This window comes from Oryctolagus cuniculus, chromosome 4 (genome assembly GCF_964237555.1).
Source record: "Oryctolagus cuniculus chromosome 4, mOryCun1.1, whole genome shotgun sequence".
Classification (NCBI taxonomy): domain Eukaryota; kingdom Metazoa; phylum Chordata; class Mammalia; order Lagomorpha; family Leporidae; genus Oryctolagus; species Oryctolagus cuniculus.
Genome location: NC_091435.1, coordinates 100,111,480 through 100,133,683, shown reverse-complemented (window position 1 = coordinate 100,133,683; position 22,204 = coordinate 100,111,480). Strand labels below are relative to the sequence as shown.

The following is a 22,204-nucleotide window of genomic DNA, read 5'->3' as shown; positions in this document are numbered from 1 at the left end:
TATCTGGAAGTGGTATTGCTGGCTCCTGGGTGAGCTTATCTGCATTTTTACCAGATGAAGATAAATGCCTCCCCAGAGTGATGGCACCAGCATACACTCCTCTCTGCAGTGGTTGTAAAGTCCTAGTTTCCCACGCCCTCTCCATCCCTTGGCCAGGCTTTTGACTTTTGCCAACCTCATGGTTATGAAGCAGCATCTAAATGTTTGGCATTTTCTTGTGTGAGGGTTGATCATCTTTTTATATGTTTATTGTCCATCTAAATTATTTCTTCTTTGATTTGCCTATTTCTATTTTTGGCCTGTTTCTCAGTGAGCCGTTTTTTTTTTTTTCCATATGTTTAATGAGTTCTTTTTATATTCTGGATTCCAAACTTTTGTCTGTTACATACAAAATTTTCTTACAGTCCTTTGCTTGTCTTTTTCTTTTGTTTATAAATGGCTTTGTAGAGTAAAAGTTTTAAGTTTTGTTGTAATTAGATTTACTAAACTTTTTACATAGGAGTTTTACTTTCTGTATCTTGGCTAAAAAATTGTTTCCCAACTCAAGTTCATAAAGTTATTTCTTTAAATAAACATGTGTGTGTGTGAGTGTATTTTAATACTGTCTTTAATCCATTTATACTTTAGTTTTGTGTTTGTATGAAGAACAGAAATTGATTTTTTCCCATATTGATTGTTAATTGTCCAACTACTAGTAGAACTACTACAACCTTTTGTGGTTTATAGCATCATCTTATATGTATGTATTATATGTATATTATAGCATCACCTTATATGTATGTATTTTATATATACATATATATGTGTGTATGTACTTTATATATACATATGTGTGTGTGTGTGTGTGTGTGTGTATATTTGAAAATCAGAGTTACACAAAGAGAGACAGAATGAGATCTTCCATCTGTTGGTTCACTCCCCATATGGCTGCAATGATTGGGGCTGGGCCAGGCTGAAACCAGGAGCCAAGAGCTTCTTTTCAGGTCTCCTGTGTAGGTAAAGGGATGCAAACACTTGGACCATCTTCCATTGCTTTCCTAGGCCATTAGCAGGGAACTGGATTGGAAATGGAGCAGCCGGGACCTGAATTGGTGCCCATATGGGATGTTGGCATCGCTGGCAGCTGCTTTATCTGCCTTGCCACAATGCTGGCCCCTATTATTTAGTACTTTAACTTGCCTTTTACATGGGCCTGTTTTCGGCATCTCACTTGTGTGCTGTGTTTCTCTGCATTGGTGTGGCAAGCCTTCATTTCTGGTGTTAGAAACACTTTTTGCATGTTCATTTTATTCCCCTGTTACTTTCCTGGGGCACTTTTAGAGATTTTTTTTTTAATGGATGTTCTAATCAGTTCATCAAGTTAAAAAAAATCCTGTTGATATTTTGATCATAGTCACACTGTATTTATAGATTCATCTGTAATCACCTCATTGTGTAATTTCCAAGAGGGTCAGGAACTTCCATCTGTTTTGCTCCGCTGTGTCTTGAGCACCTAATCGTGACTAGCATATAGTGGGTACTTCATAAATATTTATTAAATAACCATTCAACATAGCATACTTCTATATTTATTCTGGTCTCTTATATTATTCAATGATATTTTGTAATTTTCTGTAAAGAACTCATACTTTTTTTTTTAGCTTTTAAGATTTTTTTTAAAGATTATTTATTTGAAAGAGTTACAGAGAGAGAGAGAGAAGAGACAGATCTCCCTTCCACTGGTTCACTCCCTAAATAGCCTCAGTGGCTGGGGTTGGACCAGGCTGAAGCCAGGAGCTTTGTCTGGGTCTCCCATGTGGGTGCCTGGGCCCCAGGACTTGAGCCATCTTCTGCTGCTTTCCCAGGCACATTAGCAGGGAGCTGGATTGGAAGTGGAGCAGCTGGGACTCGCACTGGTGTCCGATAATGAATGCCAGCACCATAGGCAGTGGCTAAACCTGCTGCACCACAGTGCCAGCCCCTTTTATTGGCTTTTTTAAAAGATATCCTATAATTCTTGTTACTAATGTTATCCCTCTTTGATTTTTGACATTTATTTCATCTTTGATGGTGTTTGGGGATATTAGTAATTTTCAAATGTTGATATTACATTGTCTCGCTAGTTTGTAAGCTATCCAGGGTCTTCTGAGCAGTTGATGTTGATGTGAATTTCTTCTGATCGCTCGCCCTAGCCCACCTAGTATGTTTGGTGTTCTTTCTATCAAAGGAGAGATTCCAGTACTGGACAGTGATGAGAGCAGAAGAAAGTGGAGGAAGACAGGCCAGGAGGTCAGAGAAGCTTATAAACTCAACACTTAGCTTCAGAACAATGTAATTTTGACCTATTATATTTACATTCACTACTTGTGTTAGGTGGCGTATAGTAATTAATCTGAAATCCTGTATGTCTTAGTGTAAAGTGATGCAATTTTTAGGAAGCTTTTTTTTTTGAAAAAGGAACAACTGAGGTCCACAGACTTAGATTACTTTTCTCAGGGTCACAAGAACTGTGGTGTGTTGGCGGTCTTGTGTGATGAGGCCTGCCTCTGAAACTGTCAAATATTTCACTCCATAGCCACCATCTCTCTCATTTTTGCTCATTTATTCCTATTTCAATTTGTTGTTGCTCTACTTTCTTGCCACTTCCATGCCTCTGAGTTGTTAAGTCTTCTTTTCACACTGGGACACTTTGAACATCCTGTTATCAACAGTAGCCTCACCTGAGCCCTATCCTTGCAAGCTTAATTCCTGAATTATCTCTTGCAATGCCAACCTGTGCATACACTGATGTCTCGCTCCATTTCCATGCACAGATCGCTGGAAGGCCCACAAACCCTGTCAAATTCCTGGTCTCCTCTCTTCAGATGAGCCCTCTCACTGCCCAGCAAACTGCTAGTCTCTGTCCTTTCCCAATCCCTTGAGTGGCCACTGTAAACTTAGGATGCTTTCTTCAAGCCTTTAGCAGATTCTCAGAAAATTATTTTGACTTGTGCTTTAACAAAGAAAACAAGGACCTAGGATGAGAACTAAGTAACTTCTTTGGTGTGTCTCAAAAGTTCACAGGTGTTTTGTTCCATTTTAGTTTTCCTCCTGCAGAAAGGTCTTTTCTCTCTCTACTCACAGTTGGTTCTGGGTCTTCCTACCTTGGGAAACCTGCTCCTTCATTATCTCCACTCCTTCTTATAGCTGTAACTTTTCCCTTGCCTTTTTCACTTTCTGCCACCTGTAAAAAGAACACATCATGAAACTCTTTTTGTCCTCCTTGAGTCATTACATCCTTCAGTTAAGGCTTCTGTTCTCCTGGTCTCTGCTGCATGTCCCTTTAGGGCTCGACCTTGCAGTCTGTCTGACCTTGGTCAGCCACTGGAACTGCCCCAGGTGTCAGTGAGCTGTTAGCTGCTACACTTGGCGGGGACATTTTAGCCCTGATGTCACTGTATTTGAATGTTTGTGTTGTTTTCCTTTGGAACTGTTGCCCTCCCCCTGTTTTCTTCAGCACCATTGTTTCTTGACATCTCTCTGCCTTTTCAGTTTCTTTACCAGTGTCTCTTCCTTTGTTCACCCCTTATTTGTCAGCATTTCCAAGGATGCCGTTTGGCCATCCTGTCTTCTTTACCTGAAAGGTGCTCTTCCTCATCAGCGGTTTTCATGCACATATATATCCTTGGTCAACCGCTCTCTATGCTGATGACTTCCAAATTAGTATCTGTCCAGATCTGAATGTCTGACCATCTGACTCCATCCTGGATTTTTCTTCTCCCACAAATACCTGCAGTTCAGGGTGCCCAGGCTGAATAAATTATCCTTTCCTAACAGTGGTTCTTAAATTCCAGAGGACATCCTTTGGGTTGCTTTTCTTCTGTGTTTTGCATATAACAAGTTTTACCTGGGCCTTCCAAATAGCTCTGAAATCCATCCTGTCCCCTCCATCCCTACTGTTTTTGTCTGAGTGCTCAGTATCCCTTTTTTTTTTTGACAGGCAGAGTGGACAGTGTGAGAGAGAGACAGAGAGAAAGGTCTTCCTTTGCCGTTGATTCCCCCTCCAATGGCCACTGCGGCTGGTGCGCTGCGGCCAGCGCACCGCGCTGATCCGATGGCAGGAGCCAGATGCTTCTCCTGGTCTGCCATGGGGTGCAGGGCCCAAGGACTTGGGCCATCCTCCACTGCACTCCCTGGCCACAGCAGAGAGCTGGCCTGGAAGAGGGGCAACCGGGACAGAATCCGGCGCCCCGACCGGGACTAGAACCCGGTGTGCCGGCGCCGCAAGGTGGAGGATTAGCCTACTGAGCCGTGGCGCCGGGGCTCAGTATCCCTTAAAAGGACTAGTTTTGTGGCCTCCTGCGCAATCTCCTATCCTTTAGTCCCAACCAGTCTGCATAACTCCTCCAGGATGATCTTTCCAAGTGCATTTACCTGTGCATTTGTGGCACAATGAGGCTTAAATCCCTGATGTGTCTCCCTGTCTTTTATGTGATTGTATGGTGCTCACGATGTGACTCTACAGTACTTATGACCCACTTTTTTTTTTTTTTAATATTTATTTTATTTATTTGAAAGACAGAGTTACAGAGAGAGGGAGAGACAGAGAGGTCTTCCATCTGCTGGTTCACTCCCCAGATGGCCGCAATGGCTGGAGCTGCGCCAATCCGAAGCCAGGAGCCAGGAGCTTCTTCCAGTCTCCCACGTGGGTGCAGGGGCCCAAGGACTTGGGGCATCTTCTACTGCTATCCCAGGCCATAGAGGAGCAGCAGGGACTAGAAGCAGTGCCCATGTGGGATGCCGGCGCTTCAGGCCAGGGCGTTAACCTGCTGTGCCACTGTGCCGGCCCTGACCCCCACTCTTACACCACCACATTTGTGATACAGACTCAACAAACTATGTCTCCTTTCTGGAACACACTGTGATTTCATGCCTTTGTCCATGCTGTTTTCTCTGTCTAGAATGTCTTATTTCTCCCTTTCTTTTACTTGTTGTTTTCCCTGTGGCCAGAATAGCCATCTATCCATTCATCCATCCACTCATCCACTCACCTATACACCCATCATCCATCCATCCACACACACATGCATTCATATACCCATTCATTCACATAACCATACATCCATCTATCCATGAACTAATCCATCCATCCACCTGTCTATGTATCTCTCCATCCACCCACCCACCCACCAATCCACCAAACATTTACAAATAGCTGCTATATGCCAAGACTATTGCTTTTGTTACCTGACCAGTCATCCCTAGATGAATGTGTCATTTCCTCCTTAGAAACTGATAGCATTTTTTGGAACCTCTCTCTCTCTCTCTCTCTCTCTCTCTCTTTTGACAGGCAGAGTTAGACAGAGAGAGAGAGACAGAGAGAAAGGTCTTCCTTCCGTTGGTTCACCCTTCAAATGGCCGTCATGGCCAGCGTGTTGCACCGATCTGAAGCCAGGAGCCAGGTGCTTCCTCCTGGTCTCACATGCAGGTGCAGGGCCCAAGCACTTGGGCCATCCTCCACTGCACTCCCTGGCCACAGCAGAGAGCTGGACTGGAAGAGGAGCAACCGAGACAGAATCTGGTGCCCCAAACGGGACTAGAACCTGGGATGCTGGCGCTGCAGGTGGAGGATTAGTCTAGTGAGCTGCGGCACCAGCTGAACCTCTCTTAATACTCACCAGAACCTGTTGTGGTTTGCTTTCATATATGTTGCCCTACTATGCTGCCGAGCTCTTCAAGGGAGGGAATATATCTTCATTCGGTTTGTACCCCAAGCTCCAGCACAGAACCTGACATATGGCACAGTCATATTTTCTGGACAAAAAAGTTTTAGTTTCTGTAACCCTGTTGATTTCTTTAGTATTGACTGCTGTTGGAGGAGAGTGATGGCATTGGGAGGGAAGTCTTTTTTTTTTTTTACCCCTTTTATCCGAGAGGAAGTGGATCTCACTCAAGTCTGAGGTGTGAAGGTGTGTGAAATCCTATGATATGAGAGACTCATGTTCTAGCAAATCTTTATGCAGTCCCTCTCCCTCAGGGATGGAGGGGGCAGTGAGATCGGAACACTTACAGGGCACTATCAAGTTCTGTAGAGAGATCTCAGGTGACCTGTAAGATTGTTAAATGTGCCTTTGGCATAGGCTTCATTTCATCTCTATTTGAGGCAAATGAATGCAAAGGAGAGGACAGAGAAGACCAGGGAAGAACTGTATTCTTTTAGGTTCATGTGGTCAATAATTTCGAGATTCCTAAGATGTGGACTGTAAACCTAAAGTAGCAGCTGTAAAAACTTAAGCTGAGAATCACGAAGATGGGTCAACCTTCAATATCAAATAATAAAATGTAGGAGACTTGGGATTGATGAGAAGACAAGTTAGAGATGAGGCAAGTGCACGGCACGGCCTTGACGCATGTGGCTGCTTGGAAGCGTGCTAGGGTTGGACCTGCACACCCTGCTCGCTTGGAAACGACTTCTCATGACTTAAAAAAAAAACTGATTCACCATGGAAATCCCGTTGGCCATTTCAAACAAAAATTATCATCATTCTATTTGAGGATAAAATTACTGAAGTGAGCATCACATGGATGCTCTCTTGCATAAGCACTGATAGGCATTTGTTTCACTGCTGAGGATTCTACTATTGGCAGAAATACACAATGTGAAAGGTGGCGATCATGGCCACCTGTTGGTGCTCTCCAGTGTTTCGAGAAGCTGCATTGAGGTTTCACATGACCAGAATATCTGTGACTGTCTGAAAGTATTTATTAAATCTTTCAACAAAGTTGCTGAGCATGCCCAGGACCAAATACTGGGAAGCCCTTGGGTAAGGAGAAACGTAGGGCTCTTAGTCTTTGGAGCCACCATCATCTTTTCCTGAGTCCATCATTGCCAGGCTTGGACCCCAGCCTTTTGGAGAGCATTTGCTGATGGAAGTTCAAGCATCCACTTCACCCTGGCCCCTGGTTTCTACTTCCCTTTCCAGAAGTGCTTTCTTTATGACTCGGTGGAAATAATCAGGTGGAGTAATAGAACTGCCCTTCCTTCACCCTCCTGTTTCAAGTTCGTGTTTATTCTGGACTTTCTAGTCCAGGTTGAATATTTCTCTTGGCTTTTTATAAACACTGGGAACCTTTGAGATGTCCTCATCCCTCCCCATTGCTTATTCTTTAGGCTGCATTTTAATCATTTCTCATTTTCTTTTCAGAAGGTAAGAGGGGCCTCTGGTGGTGCTTTACCAAAAAGGAGGAATTCCAAGATATTTTTAGGTAATGTAAATAGTTATCAAGAGTGTGCCCACATTTTGTGTGTGTCTGTATTTGTGTATGCCCATATGCATGTTTGATTTGGCAAAAGCTTATTTATTGCTCTACAATGTAAAGGTAAGAGGCACAATTTAAATTGAGAGGCGCTGACTCCACTTTGCATTTTCCTAGTGGTGAAAGATGCTTTTAACTCTTTTAGTTGGAGTTAGTGCTTTGAAGCAATTATACATACAGTGACTAGAAAGTAATTGTGATCTTGCTTTTGATCTGTTTTTCTGCTGGTTTCAAATAACAGCCAGTTTTTCTTTTTCTTTTTAAGGATTAGCCAAACTATAGACTTTATTCAATGTTCCCCATTTTTTCCCCCATTGATGTCTCTTTTGGGTTACAGAATATAATCTGGGATCTAATTGTTTTTTTGCCCAGAAGAAAGCTTTATTTACTTGTGACAAGTAAAGTAGATGGTGGGAAGGTTGAGTTCCCTAAAATAACGGCCTCCCTGCAATCAGTTTCCTAGGACTTTTATAGCAATGGCTGGGGGAGTATCCAGGGTGTAGAATATGGGGGATGGGAGCATGTTCCTGCTTGCCTTATAAATCTTTATGCACTGTATGTTCAAGATGTTCAAAATTCTGATTCATACAGGTTTCTTTTTTTTAATTTTAAGATTTTATTTATTTATTTAATCGAAGGGCAGTTACAGAAAGAGAGAGACAGAGATTTTCCATTCACTGGTTCACTCCTCCCCAAATGGCCACAATGACTGGGCTGAAGCCAGGAGCTTCTTCTGGGTCTCCCACATGGGTGCAGAGGCCCAAGCACCTGGGCCATTCTCCATTGCTTTCCTAGGCTCATCAGCATGGAACTGAAGAAGTGGAGCAGTTGGGACTCACACCAGTTGCCCATATGGGATGTCAACATCGCAGGCAGTGGCTTAACTCCCTGCACTACAACACCAGCCCTCACACTGGTTTCTTGCAGCCCTCCTTGTTTGTGGTGGTCTGGCTGCTGCTTAGTACTATGTTGCAAGATAAGCTTCTTGCAACATACTCTGGGAAACAAGGTCATGAGAGTCAACTGTTTGCCAGAGCTTTCCTCTTGCCTAAATGCTGCACTCTGGCTTACACTGCCACATTTGGTCTCTGCCATCTCCAACATGAGACATTTAGGGACAGTCTGGGGACTGACTCTATCCTAAGCAACAGGAAGCAGAAAAGAGCATCAAGGTTTCCATGCTGCCGGTAACACACAGCACACAGAAGTGCTGCAGATACCACTGTCAAGGACTGGGTTCCACAAAGACTTCTGGCAGCTCAGGAGACTTGGAAATGTGCGATGTGTTGTACGTTCCAGCTGAAGAAGATGTGGGTTGGCTGAACGAGAGTTGGGATCCCAAATTGTGTTCAGTTGTCAAGTTTCCTTAATCTTGTCCCATCTGTGATAGTTCCTTAGTCTCTCTTTATCTTAAAATTGTGACACTTTTGAAGAGTGTTTGTCAGTTATCTTGTAAGATGTACTTCTGGCCGGCGCCGCGGCTCACTAGGCTAATCCTCCGCCTAGCGGCGTCGGCACACCGGGTTCTAGTCCTGGGTGGGGCGCCGGATTCTGTCCCAGTTGCCCCTCTTCCAGGCCAGCTCTCTGCTGTGGCCAGGGAGTGCAGTGGAGGATGGCCCAAGTGCTTGGGCCCTGCACCCCATGGGAGACCAGGAAAAGCACCCGGCTCCTGGCTCCTGCCATCGGATCAGCGCGGTGCGCCGGCCGCGGCGGCCATTGGAGGGTGAACCAACGGCAAAGGAAGACCTTTCTCTCTCTCTCTCTCTCACTGTCCACTCTGCCTGTCAAAAAAAAAAAAAAAAAAAAAAAAAAAAAGATGTACTTCTATTTGGGATGGTCTTCTGTTTGCTCGTGAAAAACTTGAAGTTATAAATTTTTGATAATATACTACAGAGGTACAATTAATGTTTCCTTCTTTGTACAGGATATCAGGGATATGATGCTGATTTACAATTCATACTGGTGATGTTGAACTTTTTAAAAATATTTATGTATTTATTTGAAAGTCAGAGTTAGAGAGAGAGAGGGAGAAAGAGAGAGAGAGAGAGAGAGAATATATCTTGCATCCACTGGTTCACTCCACAAATGTCTACACCAGCCAGGGCTGAGGCCAGGCAAAGCCAGAAGCAAGGAGCTTCTTCCAGGTCTCTCACGTGGATGCAGTGGCCCAGGCACTTGGGACATCCTCTGCTGCTTTCCCCAGGCACATTAACAGGGAACTGGATTGGAAGTGAAGCAGCTGGGTCTTGAACTAGTGCCCACATGGGATGCTGGCATTATAGGCGGTAACCTAATACACTACACCACAATGCCAGCCCTGATGTTGAAAGTTTTCACTTATTCAGGTAGTGTTTGGGGAGTACCTCCATAGTAAATTTATAGTGTAATTAATGACACTCTTGGGGGTGATACTTTAAAAAAAGTAAAGAATATATTTGTGAGAAAGAGAGAGGAAGAGCAAGGTGTTATTTCTTGGTTCATTCCCCAAATACTCTCAATGGTCAGGACTGGTCTGAGCTGAAGCCTGTACTGGAAATTCAACCCAGGTCTCCCATGTGGGTGGCAGAGATTCAACTGCTTGAACCATCACCTGCTGCTTCCTAGAATCTACATCATTGGGAAGCTGGAATCAGGAACTGGAACCAGGAATTGAAGCCAGGCATGCCAGTATGGGATGCAGGCATCGTAACTGGCCTCTAGGCTGAATACCTGCCCCAGCCGTGACACTCTGAGAGTCTGCTAATATCGCATTTCTTCTAATTTTAGTATCTGTCATTGAATTTTGCCTGCAGAAATTATTACTGTAGTGTTGACTAATGGTAGATTTACAAAATTTCCTTATTTATGTCATATTTTATATTATGCTTCTAATAATGACTTTCTCAGGAGAAAAAGTACTTTGATAATGTTTGACCAAGAAGCTTTATATCCCTAAATGCCTGAGATGATTGTTTGAAAAGAATCAAAATTGTTTGTATAGTATCATTTCATTTTAATAAAAATTCTGTATATACACACATACGTGTAGATGTATGCAAGAGCATGCATACACATATATGCGTGTATATGTGTATATGCATGTATGTATATGCACATAAATATGCAAATAAATGCACATATACATGGATAATCAAGAGGCTGGAAGAGTCTGGAAGACCACTGCACTTCAGGTTGTTAGTAGTAGCTCTTTCTGGTGTTGAGATGGAAGTGATTCTGCTTTCTTTCTTTTTGCGTATTTGTGTTTATACTTTTTCTGCAACAGACATGTTACTGTTGAAATGAAGACACATGAATTATTTGCAAATTAAACCACTGAAATAGTCATGGGCTGAGTTTCCTTCTGAACCCGTTCCAGCCACTCTGATGGGGCCTGGCCTGGCTGGCTGCTCTTGCTATTCAGCTCATGGTTTTCTTTATGAGGCTCATCTGCAGGTGGTTTTTCTCCTGAACAAGCATGCTTGCTTCTCACTGTGCCTCCTTAGCACAACCCAAATCAGCCAACCAAACCCACAGTGCTTCGGATGAGCACTAATGCTACAAAGACGAGTATGTTGTGAGGTTTGGTTATTACTGTTCCACCACAAAGATAATGTGACTTCTGAATTAAATGATACCATGCAGACCTTGAAAATCTCTGGATGACAGATCAAGTGCCTGGGTCCTGTAGGAGACCTGGATTGAGTTCTCTGCTCCTGGCTTTGGCCTGGCCCAGTCTCAGTTATTGAAGGCATTTGAGGAGTGAACCAGTGGGTAGGAGATCTCTTTGTCTTTGTGTCTCAAATAAATAAACAAATAAATAAAACTAACACTGAACAAAAACAAAACCAAAAATCACAGACCTGCAGAAGTGTTGTATTGTAGTAGTTTTCTAAAAAATTTAAATTTGGATGCTACCAGCATTCTGGGACTTGCCCCAGGTCCCATTTCTCTCTATTGTTTTATATCCAGGTACTTTACAAATTAGTTAGCTCCTTCCTCCCACTGGTTTTGCAAGCCCTGATTCATAGCCCTCAGCCAGTGCTTCTTCTCTCCTAGGAGCAGGCGCTTTCCTCTTGCCACATGATCACAGCTTTGTGTTCAAATTGATGTGGCTGCAAAATTAATTTCAGGGACAAGCTGTATTAGGAATCCATCTGGCTTGCAGAACAGGAAACCTAAGACATTGGTAACTTTAAACACAACAGACAGTTATTTCTCCTGTAGGGGTTGTTGGGAAATGGCAAGTCCAGGCTGATGTGATGGCCCAGACTCTTCCGTGTCTCTGCTGTGGCCCCCATCCTGGTCTGCCAGGATGTGTGTGTGTGTGTGTGTGTGTGTGTGAGAGAGAGAGAGAGAGAGAGAGAGACCGACTGACCTCTTGGTCATTTCATGGTTCAGAATGGCAGTGGGGGCTCTGGCCATTACATCTGAAGTGCAGGAAAGAGGAAGGGGGAAGGGACTTACAAAGTCTAATCTTCTAGCAGAGTCACCTTCCTGTGGTCAGGCTTCTCTTAGGTCCTCCTTTAGTGTACACCTCTCTGGCCGGAGCTTGATCACATGACCACATCCTTGTGCACAGGAGACTGGAAGATAAAGTGGACGTGTGGGCTGCACTGAATAGGCCAGGGTTCTGTTAGCAAGGAAGAAGGGTTGTGTGGATATTGGGAGGCAGCTAGCAGCCCCTGACATCAACTCCTCTCCTCTAAGGGACATTGGGCCGACTTTTCATGGAGAGGAAGGGAATGCCAAACCCTCTTGCAGTCTCTCTTTGTTTCTTTGAGCAGAAAAAAACCACTTCACTGGTGCTGAAATGTCATGGTGCCCCATGTTCTCCCTCATAAAGGAGACGGAGATGGCCAGTGCTTTATCTGGGATAGCTTTTTTTTTTCCCACTCACTTTAGGACTTTGCGAATAACTCCTTTTCCTTTGGCTCAAGAGTGACATTGAAACCACTGAATCCTTTGGGTGTGACCTTCAGTACTGATTGATAAGGGAAGCTGAGGCTTTAGCTGGGGCTCAGGGTCTTGCTCAAGTCTCCTGAGCACCCAACCTGCCCCATAATCAAGTCACCCTTCTTTGCAATTACTGTAATGTACAGCTGTAGCTTTTGTTGGTTGTTTTTTCCCCAACAAATGTCACACTTTTGTGTGTGTTTGTTTAGGATTTTTAAACCATTTTTTGAATACCTAACACTTGTATTGCATAATTTTCCCCACTCTGAGTGAACATTTTGGTGATAGCCAAACAGTGGCTGAGAAAGTGATGTACCACAGTTCCTGCACTGGTGAGGCTGCTTCCGAGGGCCCCTGGGATGGCGGCTTCTTTGGGAGTTGTGAGCGCCTCGGAGCTGTACAGGAAAAAGATGATTCTTGACCTGTTCAAGTGCCCCTTTTTTGGAAAATCTCTAGCAGCTCTGCAAGAGAGATGATACTGACCTTTTAAGATGTTTATAAGATTCAATACTCCTGAAAATACACTCAAATTTTCCTCAGAGTCTAGATTTTGAAAGTGGGCTAAAGTGGGCTAAAGCAAACATTTTAATAATATATAATTAATGTAAAAGTATTGGCTGATGTAGACCAAAAGATTAAAATCTCCTCTTCGTGAAATACCAAAAAAAAAAAAAAAATTAAAAGTTACAATATGCTCTGCAGTGGGTCCGATGCTGTGGCATAGTGGGCTAAGCCTCTTCCTGTAGTGCCGGCATCCCATATGGGCACTGGTTTGTGTCCTGGCTGCTCCACTTCCTCTGCTAATGGCCTAGGAAAACAGTGGAAGAGGCCCAAGTGCTTGGGCCCCTGCATCTGCCTGGGGAACCCGGAAGAAGCTCCTGGCTCCTGGCTTCCAATTGGCTCAACTGCGACCATTGTGGCCAATCGAAGAGTGAACCAGTGAATAGATCTTTCTGTCTTTCTCTCTGTCTGTGACTCTGCCTCTCAAATAAATAAAAAAAAATCTTTTTAAAAAACACTCTGCAATGAACAGTAAGTTTCTCTGCCTCCCCTCTCAAGTACTATTTTCTGTTTGTACATCCTTGTGTGAAGATATTCTCCCAGTGATAGTTTATTGGAAGCTAGAGTTACACACATGAGAGAGAGAGAGAGAGAGAGAGAGAGAATATAAATCAGAATCAGAATCTTCTGTCTGCTGCTTCACTCCCAAATGGCCCCAACTGCCAGAGCTGCACCGATCTGAAGCCAGGAGCCAGGAGCTTCTTTCGGGTCTCCTACGAAGGTGCAGGGGCCCAGGCACTTGGGCCATCTTCCACATCTTCCACTCCTTTCTCAGGTGCATTAGCAGGGAGCTGGATCAGAAGTGGAGCAGCTGGGACTCAAAATGGTATGATGGGATGCCAGAGCCTCAGCAATGGGCCCTAGAATTTTTTCCTATGGCAGTAGGGAGCTGTTAACACTTTGGTTTCCAAACTGTGCTCTGAGGCACACTGGTGTACTGCAGTGAACTCACAGAGGTACTGAGGGATCCTTTAAGTCTTAGTGGGAGTCCAGTGATGCTCAAACATTGCATGAACTAAGATTTCCTTCCAATGACATCTCTTTGTGAAGCTCTTTTTTTGGATGATTTCTGTAGCAGAGGGCAAGGAGCATGTAAAAATCAGTGTGGAACAGGAAATTATGGCGGCAGCACCCAGTTTGATTCCAAGCACTAAACACACAAACATGATCTGGGATGCTGGCATGGCCACAAATGTGAGGCTGAAAGGTCCATGGAAATAGTGTGACAAGACGTTTCCTTGAGCCTTCACCTAGCCTTTTGGAGAGATTAGCCAAGCAGAGAGGTGATGGCTGAGTAAATGCGAGCTGGAGGAGCTTGTCCTTCTCGCAGCCTGAAGACCACAGAGCCATCCACACGGGAGGGTTTCCCCCTCGGGTTTTTATGGGAGTGCAGGGGCCTGGCAGTTCCTACTGAGAGGAAGGCAGAGGGAGACAAGTGGAGAGACAGAGCGTGACACTCATTTGTTTATTTAATAATTTTATACAGTTTTTACCAACTTGAATAATAAATACATATTATTTATTTTTAAAAAATTATTTATTTATTTCATAGGCAGAGTTACAGACAGAGAGAGGGAGAGACAGAGAGAGAAGTCTTCCATTTGCTGGTTCACTCCCCAAATGGCTGCAATGGCCAGAGCTGGGCCAATCTGCAGCCAGGAGCCAGGAGCTTTTTCTGGGTCTCCCATGTGCATGCAGGGTCCCAAGGACTTGGGCCATCTTCTACTGCTTTCCCAGGCCATTAGCAGGGAGCTGGATTGGAAGTGGAGCATACAGGATTCAAGCTGGTACCCATATGAGAAGCTGGCACCAAAGGTGGAGACTTAACCCACTACACCACAGTGCTGGCCCCAACATTTTTTTTTCGAACCATTTATAGATGGCCTATTATGTGCTGGATCTTCTGTGTCCAGTTCCTCTTTTATGTGCTCTGTAAACTCCGAAGTAAGTTTTATTATCTCCATGTTACAGATGAGGAAGATGCAGCTTAGAGTTTGTAACTTGTTCAAAGTAACTCTAGGTTTTGGAGCTAGAACTGAACGAAGGCTTATCTACCCTCAAACCCATGCATTTTCTTCCAGAATACAGTGTTGTAAAAAAAAAAAAAAATTCCAGCTCATTCTGGTAAAATTGGGAGCCACGCACCTGACAAATCATAATTGACCATTTATTGTTAGAACATCTCTTAAGAATTCAGAACCTGGCACGTGCATAACTGAAAAGCTTTATTGCATGGCTCAGCCTTCTTCATATGTGTGTCACTGATAAATAAGTATCTGTGACTTAGGGAAGAAGGAAAGGCCTGCCATCCTGGGGAGCCGAGGGACGGTCTGGGAGGAGGGAGTGGTAAGCATCTGTCCTTGACTTTGGCATTGCGTCCCTGTGGGTTCCTGGCTGCTCCAGGGAGCGCTCCCTTTGTGTGGGGTGCTGTCTTCCTCATTTCCTGTTCTTTGTCTTTGTTTCCTCCTCAGATCTAGATACTGACGACGATTTAAATAGCGACGATTATGAATATGAAGATGAAGCCAAACTTGTCATATTCCCAGACCACTATGAAATAGCACTGCCCAATATTGAGGAGTTGCCAGCCCTGGTCAGTGAGTGTGCACGGCTGCTAGCTAGATGCGCGTGACTCTCTGTGTCAGGTGTGTGTGCGTGTGCTGTGTGTGTGTGCGCTCTGGGGGACTGGGAGGGTAGCAAGTGAGAGAAGAGGGGAGGGCGAGCATGTGACTTCTGTGACAAGGGTCCTGCAGCATTGTGCCTTGCACACCCATAGCTGCCTGCGACCACCTGGTGGTGGTGATGCGATGGGTAAGCCAGGTGGTTTCCCTTGGACACCTGAACCCTGCAGTGGTGGGGAAACCTTCCTCCTCTTCTCCTCTGTCTTCCTCTTCCTCTTCTTCCTCTTCTATCTCTCCTTCTTTCTCCTCTTCCTCTCCTTCTTCCTCCTTTTCCTCTTTTTTTTTTTTTTTTTTTGACAGGCAGAGTGGACAGTGAGAGAAAGAGACAGAGAGAAAGGTCTTCCTTTGCCGTTGGTTCACCCTCCAATGGCCGCCGCGGCCGGCGCGCTGCGGCCAGCGCACTGCGCTGATCCGATGGCAGGAGCCAGGAGCCGGGTGCTTTTCCTGGTCTCCCATGGGGTGCAGGGCCCAAGCACCTGGGCCATCCTCCACTGCACTCCCGGGCCACAGCAGAGGGCTGGCCTGGAAGAGGGGCAACCGGGACAGAATCGGGCGCCCCGACCGGGACTAGAACCCGGTGTGCCGGCGCCGCAAGGCGGAGGATTAGCCTAGTGAGCCGCGGCGCCGGCCTCCTCTTCCTCTTCTTTCTTATTCTCCTTCTCCTTTTCCTTTTTCTTCTCCATCTCCTCTTCCTTCTTCTCCATCTCCTATTCCCCCCACCCCTTCCTCTTCTCCTTTAAAAGATTTATTTGTTTGAAAGACAGAGTTACAGAAAAAGGGAGAGGGAGAGACAGAGAGAGGGCTCTTCCATCTGCTGGTTCACTCCCCAAATGGCTGCAAAGGCCAGACTTGAGCTGGTCTGAAGCCAGGAGCCAGGAGCTTCTGGGTCTCCCACGTGGATGCAGGGACGCAAACACTTGGGTCATCTTCCACTGCTTTCCCAGGTGCATTAGCAGGGAGCTAGATCAGAAGTGGAGGAGCCATGACTTGAACTGGCACCCATATGTGATGCCAGCACTGCAGACTATGCCTTAACCCCCTATGCCATAGTACCGGCCCAGAAACTTTTTTTCTAACAAGGGCCATTTGGATGTTTATAACATCATTTGAAGACCGTACAAAATTATTGACTTAAAAACTAGCCTGCTGTAGATTTATTCAATTTTGAGTCATGCCTGTGATTGCCTTAGCAGGACTAGACTAAGTGATTTTGTGCACCTTCTTTGGCCTGAGGGCTGGGTGTTCCCCACTCCTGCACTGCAGGGACCCTCCCTGTTTCTCCTGCATTTTCATCCTTTCCTGTATTGCCTCTGTCACTCAATTCCCTTCCTTTTTTTTTCTCTTCCACTCCGTGCCCACCTTGACCTCCCAGAGCCAGACCACAGATGGCAGTGGGATGTGGGTGGGTGGAGTGTAGAGGGGTTAGTTCATATTTTCCCTCCTGACACTCGGCCAGAACCACAACCAGGTCTTCAGGTCCCAGAGTCTTCTGGGCATGGCGTGGCTCAGTCTGTAGCCATCTGCTCACCTGCTCCTGCCAAGAGGGGACATTTTGGCTGAGGGTTTCATGTCATTAGGGACTGAGTTTCCACCATGTAATTTATTTGCCTTGATCTACTCTGTCTCTAAATATGAGACCGTAGAAATGAGAAATTTGTGTATTTGTCTGTTGTCACTGTTCTAATGATTGGACTGTGACACATCCTTTCGGCACTAAGTGCATGGTGTTCAGTAAGCCATGCAGAATTAAATTACCTTGGCTTTCTCCAGTTCCCTGTGTTGACTCATGTGGCTGTTACCAAGGATGAAATATGTTAGTGGACAAAATGGTCTTACCTCGTCCCGTTACCTGAAATCATATACTATAGCTTATGTCTCTATAATACTGAGAGTTCTTACTGTCCTTGTTTGATATTACTCTTATTTCTGTTGCCAGAAAAGGTGTAAAGAAACCTGTTGCGGCTAAATGTTATGAAAAGTGATCTTTCATTTGCTCATGAAGCAGTCTTGTGAAAAAAAGTTGATAAAAATATCTTTCAAATTATTCCTATATCCAAAATACTTTTACTTCAAAGAAAGGTGTCGTACAAACCCAAATCCAGTGAGATGTATCATGATTTTTATAGGATTTTTAAGAATTAAGAAACAGTTTTGGAATGAAAAAAAAAAAAGATTATTTGGAAGTGCAGGTAGGGAGAATGCCTGCCAAGCCTCCTCTGATGGTCACCCTTGGGATTTGTCTGCATAAAAGATGTTGGCCGCTGTGTTTTCCTCCCATGCTTTTGCTACGTTTTTTGTTTTTGATGATTCTCTTTTTGAACTTTTAAATCGCAAAAATGATTGCACTGCAAAACACCTGAACAGGTGACTTTTCCTTCATCTCTCGAATGTCTCAGGCCAGAACAACTTCATTTTCAGAGACTTTATAGGTGTTGCCAGGAAGTTAAATCACCTGTGAAAGACCCGGGGTTCCCAGAGGCACAGCCTGGTGGAAGCAGCAGAGATCTTGGGCTCTGACATCCAATGCTTTCATTTTAGACATCAGGAAGCCCAGCAGGGGTGGCTTGCCAGTGTTTGACAGTGGGCTCCCTGGTTTGGTAGTGTGTGCTGATTCCCCTGGTGTAAATACTCCCATCTTGGCATTGCTGGATGCTGTGCTGGGATGAGATGTACAATAGAAATTCCCCTATGTGGAATTTCCACCGTTCAGCCACACAGGCACAAATAATCTCAAGAGCCCAAGACTGTTTGGACTTGAGGAAGTTTTGAATTTATGTTACCTTTTTAAAAGTATATTTTATAATTGTGACTTTATATAAAATTTAATTTTTAAAAAATATTTATTTATATACTTGAGAGGCAGAGTTACAGAGAGAGAGAAGGAGAGACAGAGAGAGAGGTCTTCCATCCACTGGTTCACTCCCCAAGTAACCACAATGGCTGGAGCTGTGCCGATCTGAAGCCAGGAGCCAGGAGTTTCTTCCAGATCTCCCACGTGGAGGCAGGAGCCCAAGCACTTGATGTGCCTTCCCAGGACATCAGCAGAGAGTTGGATCAGAAGTGGAGCAGCCAGGCCTCAAACTGGGCCCATATGGGATGCCGGTGATGCAAGCAGATACTTAACCTACTATATCACAGCGCCAGCTGCACAATTTAATTTTTCATATTGGCTATGTTTAGTGACCTTTTTGCAAATTTTTTTAACGGTTTATCAGTCAACTCTTAGGAGGCAGTTTTGGTTAGCTCTGTTGTAGCACGGTGCATGAGGTTGGCAGAGACTGGGATGAACCCAGGACTAGCGCCTGTGTCTCTTCACTCTCCATAACAAATCCAAGGAAAACTAATCCACAGTGTATGCTAGGGTGATGGCTCCTGACCTCAGCTATACCCCCTAAAGAGGGCTTTTAAGTGATTTTTAGATAATATGCTGAAAACAGTAGATCAATGGCCTAGAAGTGTAGGGACATCTGTTGAATGTCTCCAGGAAGGATATTCAAAGAAAGGAGAGATGATCACATCTGAATCTTGTTCAGAATCGCTGTGCATTGCAAACAAGACCACTAATAAGAGATCTAAAAGGAGTGGAGAAAATCCACAGGAGTACGGGGAAATGATCGAGGGAGTCTGTGAAGTAAACTGGGAGGTTATAACAGGCAAGACTGAAAAGCTAGGATGCTGTGGCCAGAGCTAGGGTGGCAGGGGCTGGTGGTGAGCTCGGCCCTGTGTTTTGTGGGCATTCTGCACGAAGGGGCTGAATGTTCGCCATTGAAAGCAAAGGTTGATTGTACAACAGCACTTGTGGTAAGCAATGAATGGGAAACATCTAGGTCTGAAATGGATTCTAAGAGTTTTAAGGTCAGGGACCTCTTCCTTGTTTCCATCTGTGCCTAGCCTAGTTCTGTCCGTAGTGTTCAGCATCACCATGAAGAGCTTTAAGCTGGGGAGGGATAGGATCTAATTTTCATAGCAGATCACTCTCACTGGGTAAGGAGAGAGTGGGCAGGAGTAGAGGGGAGAGATCATAAAGGGGCTGTCGGGTGGCCATGGAGATGAGCCTTGATGGTGGCTGGAATGAGGAAGGATGTAATGGAAATGGGGACTCATACAAATTTTTCATGGGCTGCATGGAGATGGGATGGTGGCTATAAGAACTTCCTCCTTGACTTGGTTGAGGCATCACTTGTCAGTGCTATTTAGGGGAAAATAGCCAACAGGTGGTATAAAATATTACTGACAGAATATGAAACCAATTCATTGGCTTTTATTGTATTCAGAGTAGACCATCCATCACCACTAATTTTAGAATATATTTATTGCCCTACCAAACCACCCCACACTCTATTGCCCTCTAGCTTCCGGCAATCACTAATCCACTTTCTGTGTGTATAGGTTTGCTTTTTCTGGACATTTCATGTAAATGGAATCATAGAATATGTCACTCTTGTAGCATGTATTTTTCAAGTTATCAATGTTGTAGTATGTATCAGTATTCATTCCTTTTTATTGTTGAATAACATTCTGTTATAGAAACATACATTTTATTTTATGTTCTATTTATCATTGGTAAGGCATTTTTGACTATTATAAACACTACTGCTATGGGCATTTCTGCACAAGCCTTTGTGAGGACATGGATTCTCATTTCCTTTGGGTGCACACCTAGGAGTGAAATTGCTTTGTCATATGGTGACTGTTAAACCATTTGAGGAATGGCCACACTTTCCCAAAATGGCTGCACCATGTTACTTCCTAACGGAACATCAGTTTTTAAAGTCAGCCAGAAATAGCTTCCTGCATTAAGCAAATGGGATAAGAAGTGTATGGCGAGGATCTGTCGTGTTTGGGAGAAGGCAGAGGCCTGAGGTCAGTTGGTGCCAAGCAGGACATCACAGATTTGTTCGTGAGGTGAATTAATCTGGCACAAAGACACCTGGGCCTGTCCCCATCCAGGGTCACATTTGCACCCGATTAAGAAATGGAGCCATGCTGCTTACATTCCAATCAAGTTCGCTGAGCACATGCCATTGTGTGATGAGTGGAGGATATTGGATATCTGGGTGTTCATTTGTTAGTAGGAAAACACACCACCCGGGTAAATCCTGGGCATTTATGGACCTAACTTCTTCCTTGTAAACTGTTCGCCTCAGACTTTTCACCCTGTTGACTAAGTGGTAGAAACTGTGAAGTCTGATCCAGACTGTGAAGTCTGATCCCTTGTAATCTTGTGTCCTGGTCAGTGCCATGATTGTGGCTAGATTCACATGAAAGTGCAGGAAATTAGAATCTAGCTTTCGTAGCTATGCTGTTTGAATTTCTCCAGTTAAACTGGATTTATTAAGAAGGTTTTAATTTCACTTGCTGGAAGTTTCTCCTCACAAACTGTTTTTATATGTGCATCTGGGTTTGTCTTATAGGTAACAATTGCTTGTGATGCTGTTCTCAGCTCAAAATCGCCATACAGAAAGCAGGACCCAGACACATGGGAAAATGAGTTGCCAGTATCTAAATATGCCAATAACCTCACCCAACTGGACAATGGAGTCAGAATTCCTCCAAGGTGAGAGTCAAGCAGTAAAATGGACTTTACCCCTTGAACGAGTCAGAGGGATCTTTGTCTTCCGACCTCTTCTCAAAATTAACAGTTATATATTTTACCAGGTGCCTTTTATGAAAGACAAACTCAAAATTGTTCTTTACCTTTGTAGTAGATGCTGAATATTCTCAGCCCATATACCTAATCCCCATTGCACCTGCCACTCTTTGTTTGAGGACTTTCTCTGCCTGCTGAAGCCCACTGTGTTGGTGCATGGGCAGGCAGAATTAGAGCCAGAGTCCTCCTGTGACTGTGGAGTGGGTGGGTGAATACCTTGGTTGCCTGCCCCTCCAGGTGGGATGTCTGTCCCAATGGTTCCCCAGCTGGTCTGAGCCACACCTGTCCATAGTGGTCATGGGCTTACACTCCGTACTGGCTTCCGACTCTTGGCTGGCTCTCTCTACTCCCCTGGGATCACCACCCAAACAAGCATTTAGATTTGAATCTTTGTCTCAGACTGCATTCAAGGGAAGCTCAACTTACAACTGTCTTTGCTTGCCACATTTTGGCTGGAATGCTCTTTGGGCCACATTAGCATCTTTTACCGGGTGCAGGTGTGTTTACAGAGGCTGGTACTGGAGGGAAATTGCAGATGGGTTAGGGCTGTGTCCAAACTTGTTGAACTCTGACCTTACTGCATTCATGTTCTGGGTGATCTTAGGAAAACAGCATTATTTGTGGTCCTCAGTTTATCCTTCTGTAAAGATGGGGATGGTAATACTGGTGCTTAGAGTTGTTTGTTAGATTTAGGTTTGCCTTTTTTTATAAGGCACCTGACACATAGCTGGCATTTAATTCAGTGTGGTTGGTTACCTTTCTAATTAATTTAGGTTTATAGTACAGTAGGAGTTTGTTTAAACTAATTTTACTGTCTATATGGATAATGCTTTCAAACTAAACATGTATTTTTTTTTAAGATTTGTTTATTTATTTGAAAGGCAGTTATAGAGAGAAAGAGACAGATCTTTCATCTGCTGGTTCACTCTCCAAATGGCCATATCTGTGTGGGGCTTGGCCAGGCTGAAGTCAGAAGCTAGGAGCTTCTTCTGGGTCTCCCACATGGGTGCAGGGGCCCAAGGATTGGGCCATCCTCTGCTGCTTTCCCAGGCCATTAGCAGGGAGCTGGATTGGAAGAGGAGCAGCTGGGACATGAACTGGCATC

At 44.5% G+C, this 22,204-nt stretch overlaps 1 protein-coding gene across 2 annotated transcripts in view; it reads left to right on the top strand.

Moving 5' to 3' along the window:
* The window catches only part of USP13 (ubiquitin specific peptidase 13), a 123,139-nt gene that overhangs the window by 28,406 nt on the left and 72,529 nt on the right, over positions 1–22,204 (top strand). For both annotated transcript variants that reach the window (XM_008266542.4, XM_051818794.2), the window contains exons 3-5: positions 7,164–7,224; positions 15,240–15,361; positions 20,864–21,006. In XM_008266542.4, coding sequence (XP_008264764.3) covers positions 7,164–7,224; positions 15,240–15,361; positions 20,864–21,006 — 326 coding nt within the window. The remainder of the gene's footprint in view (positions 1–7,163; positions 7,225–15,239; positions 15,362–20,863; positions 21,007–22,204) is intronic.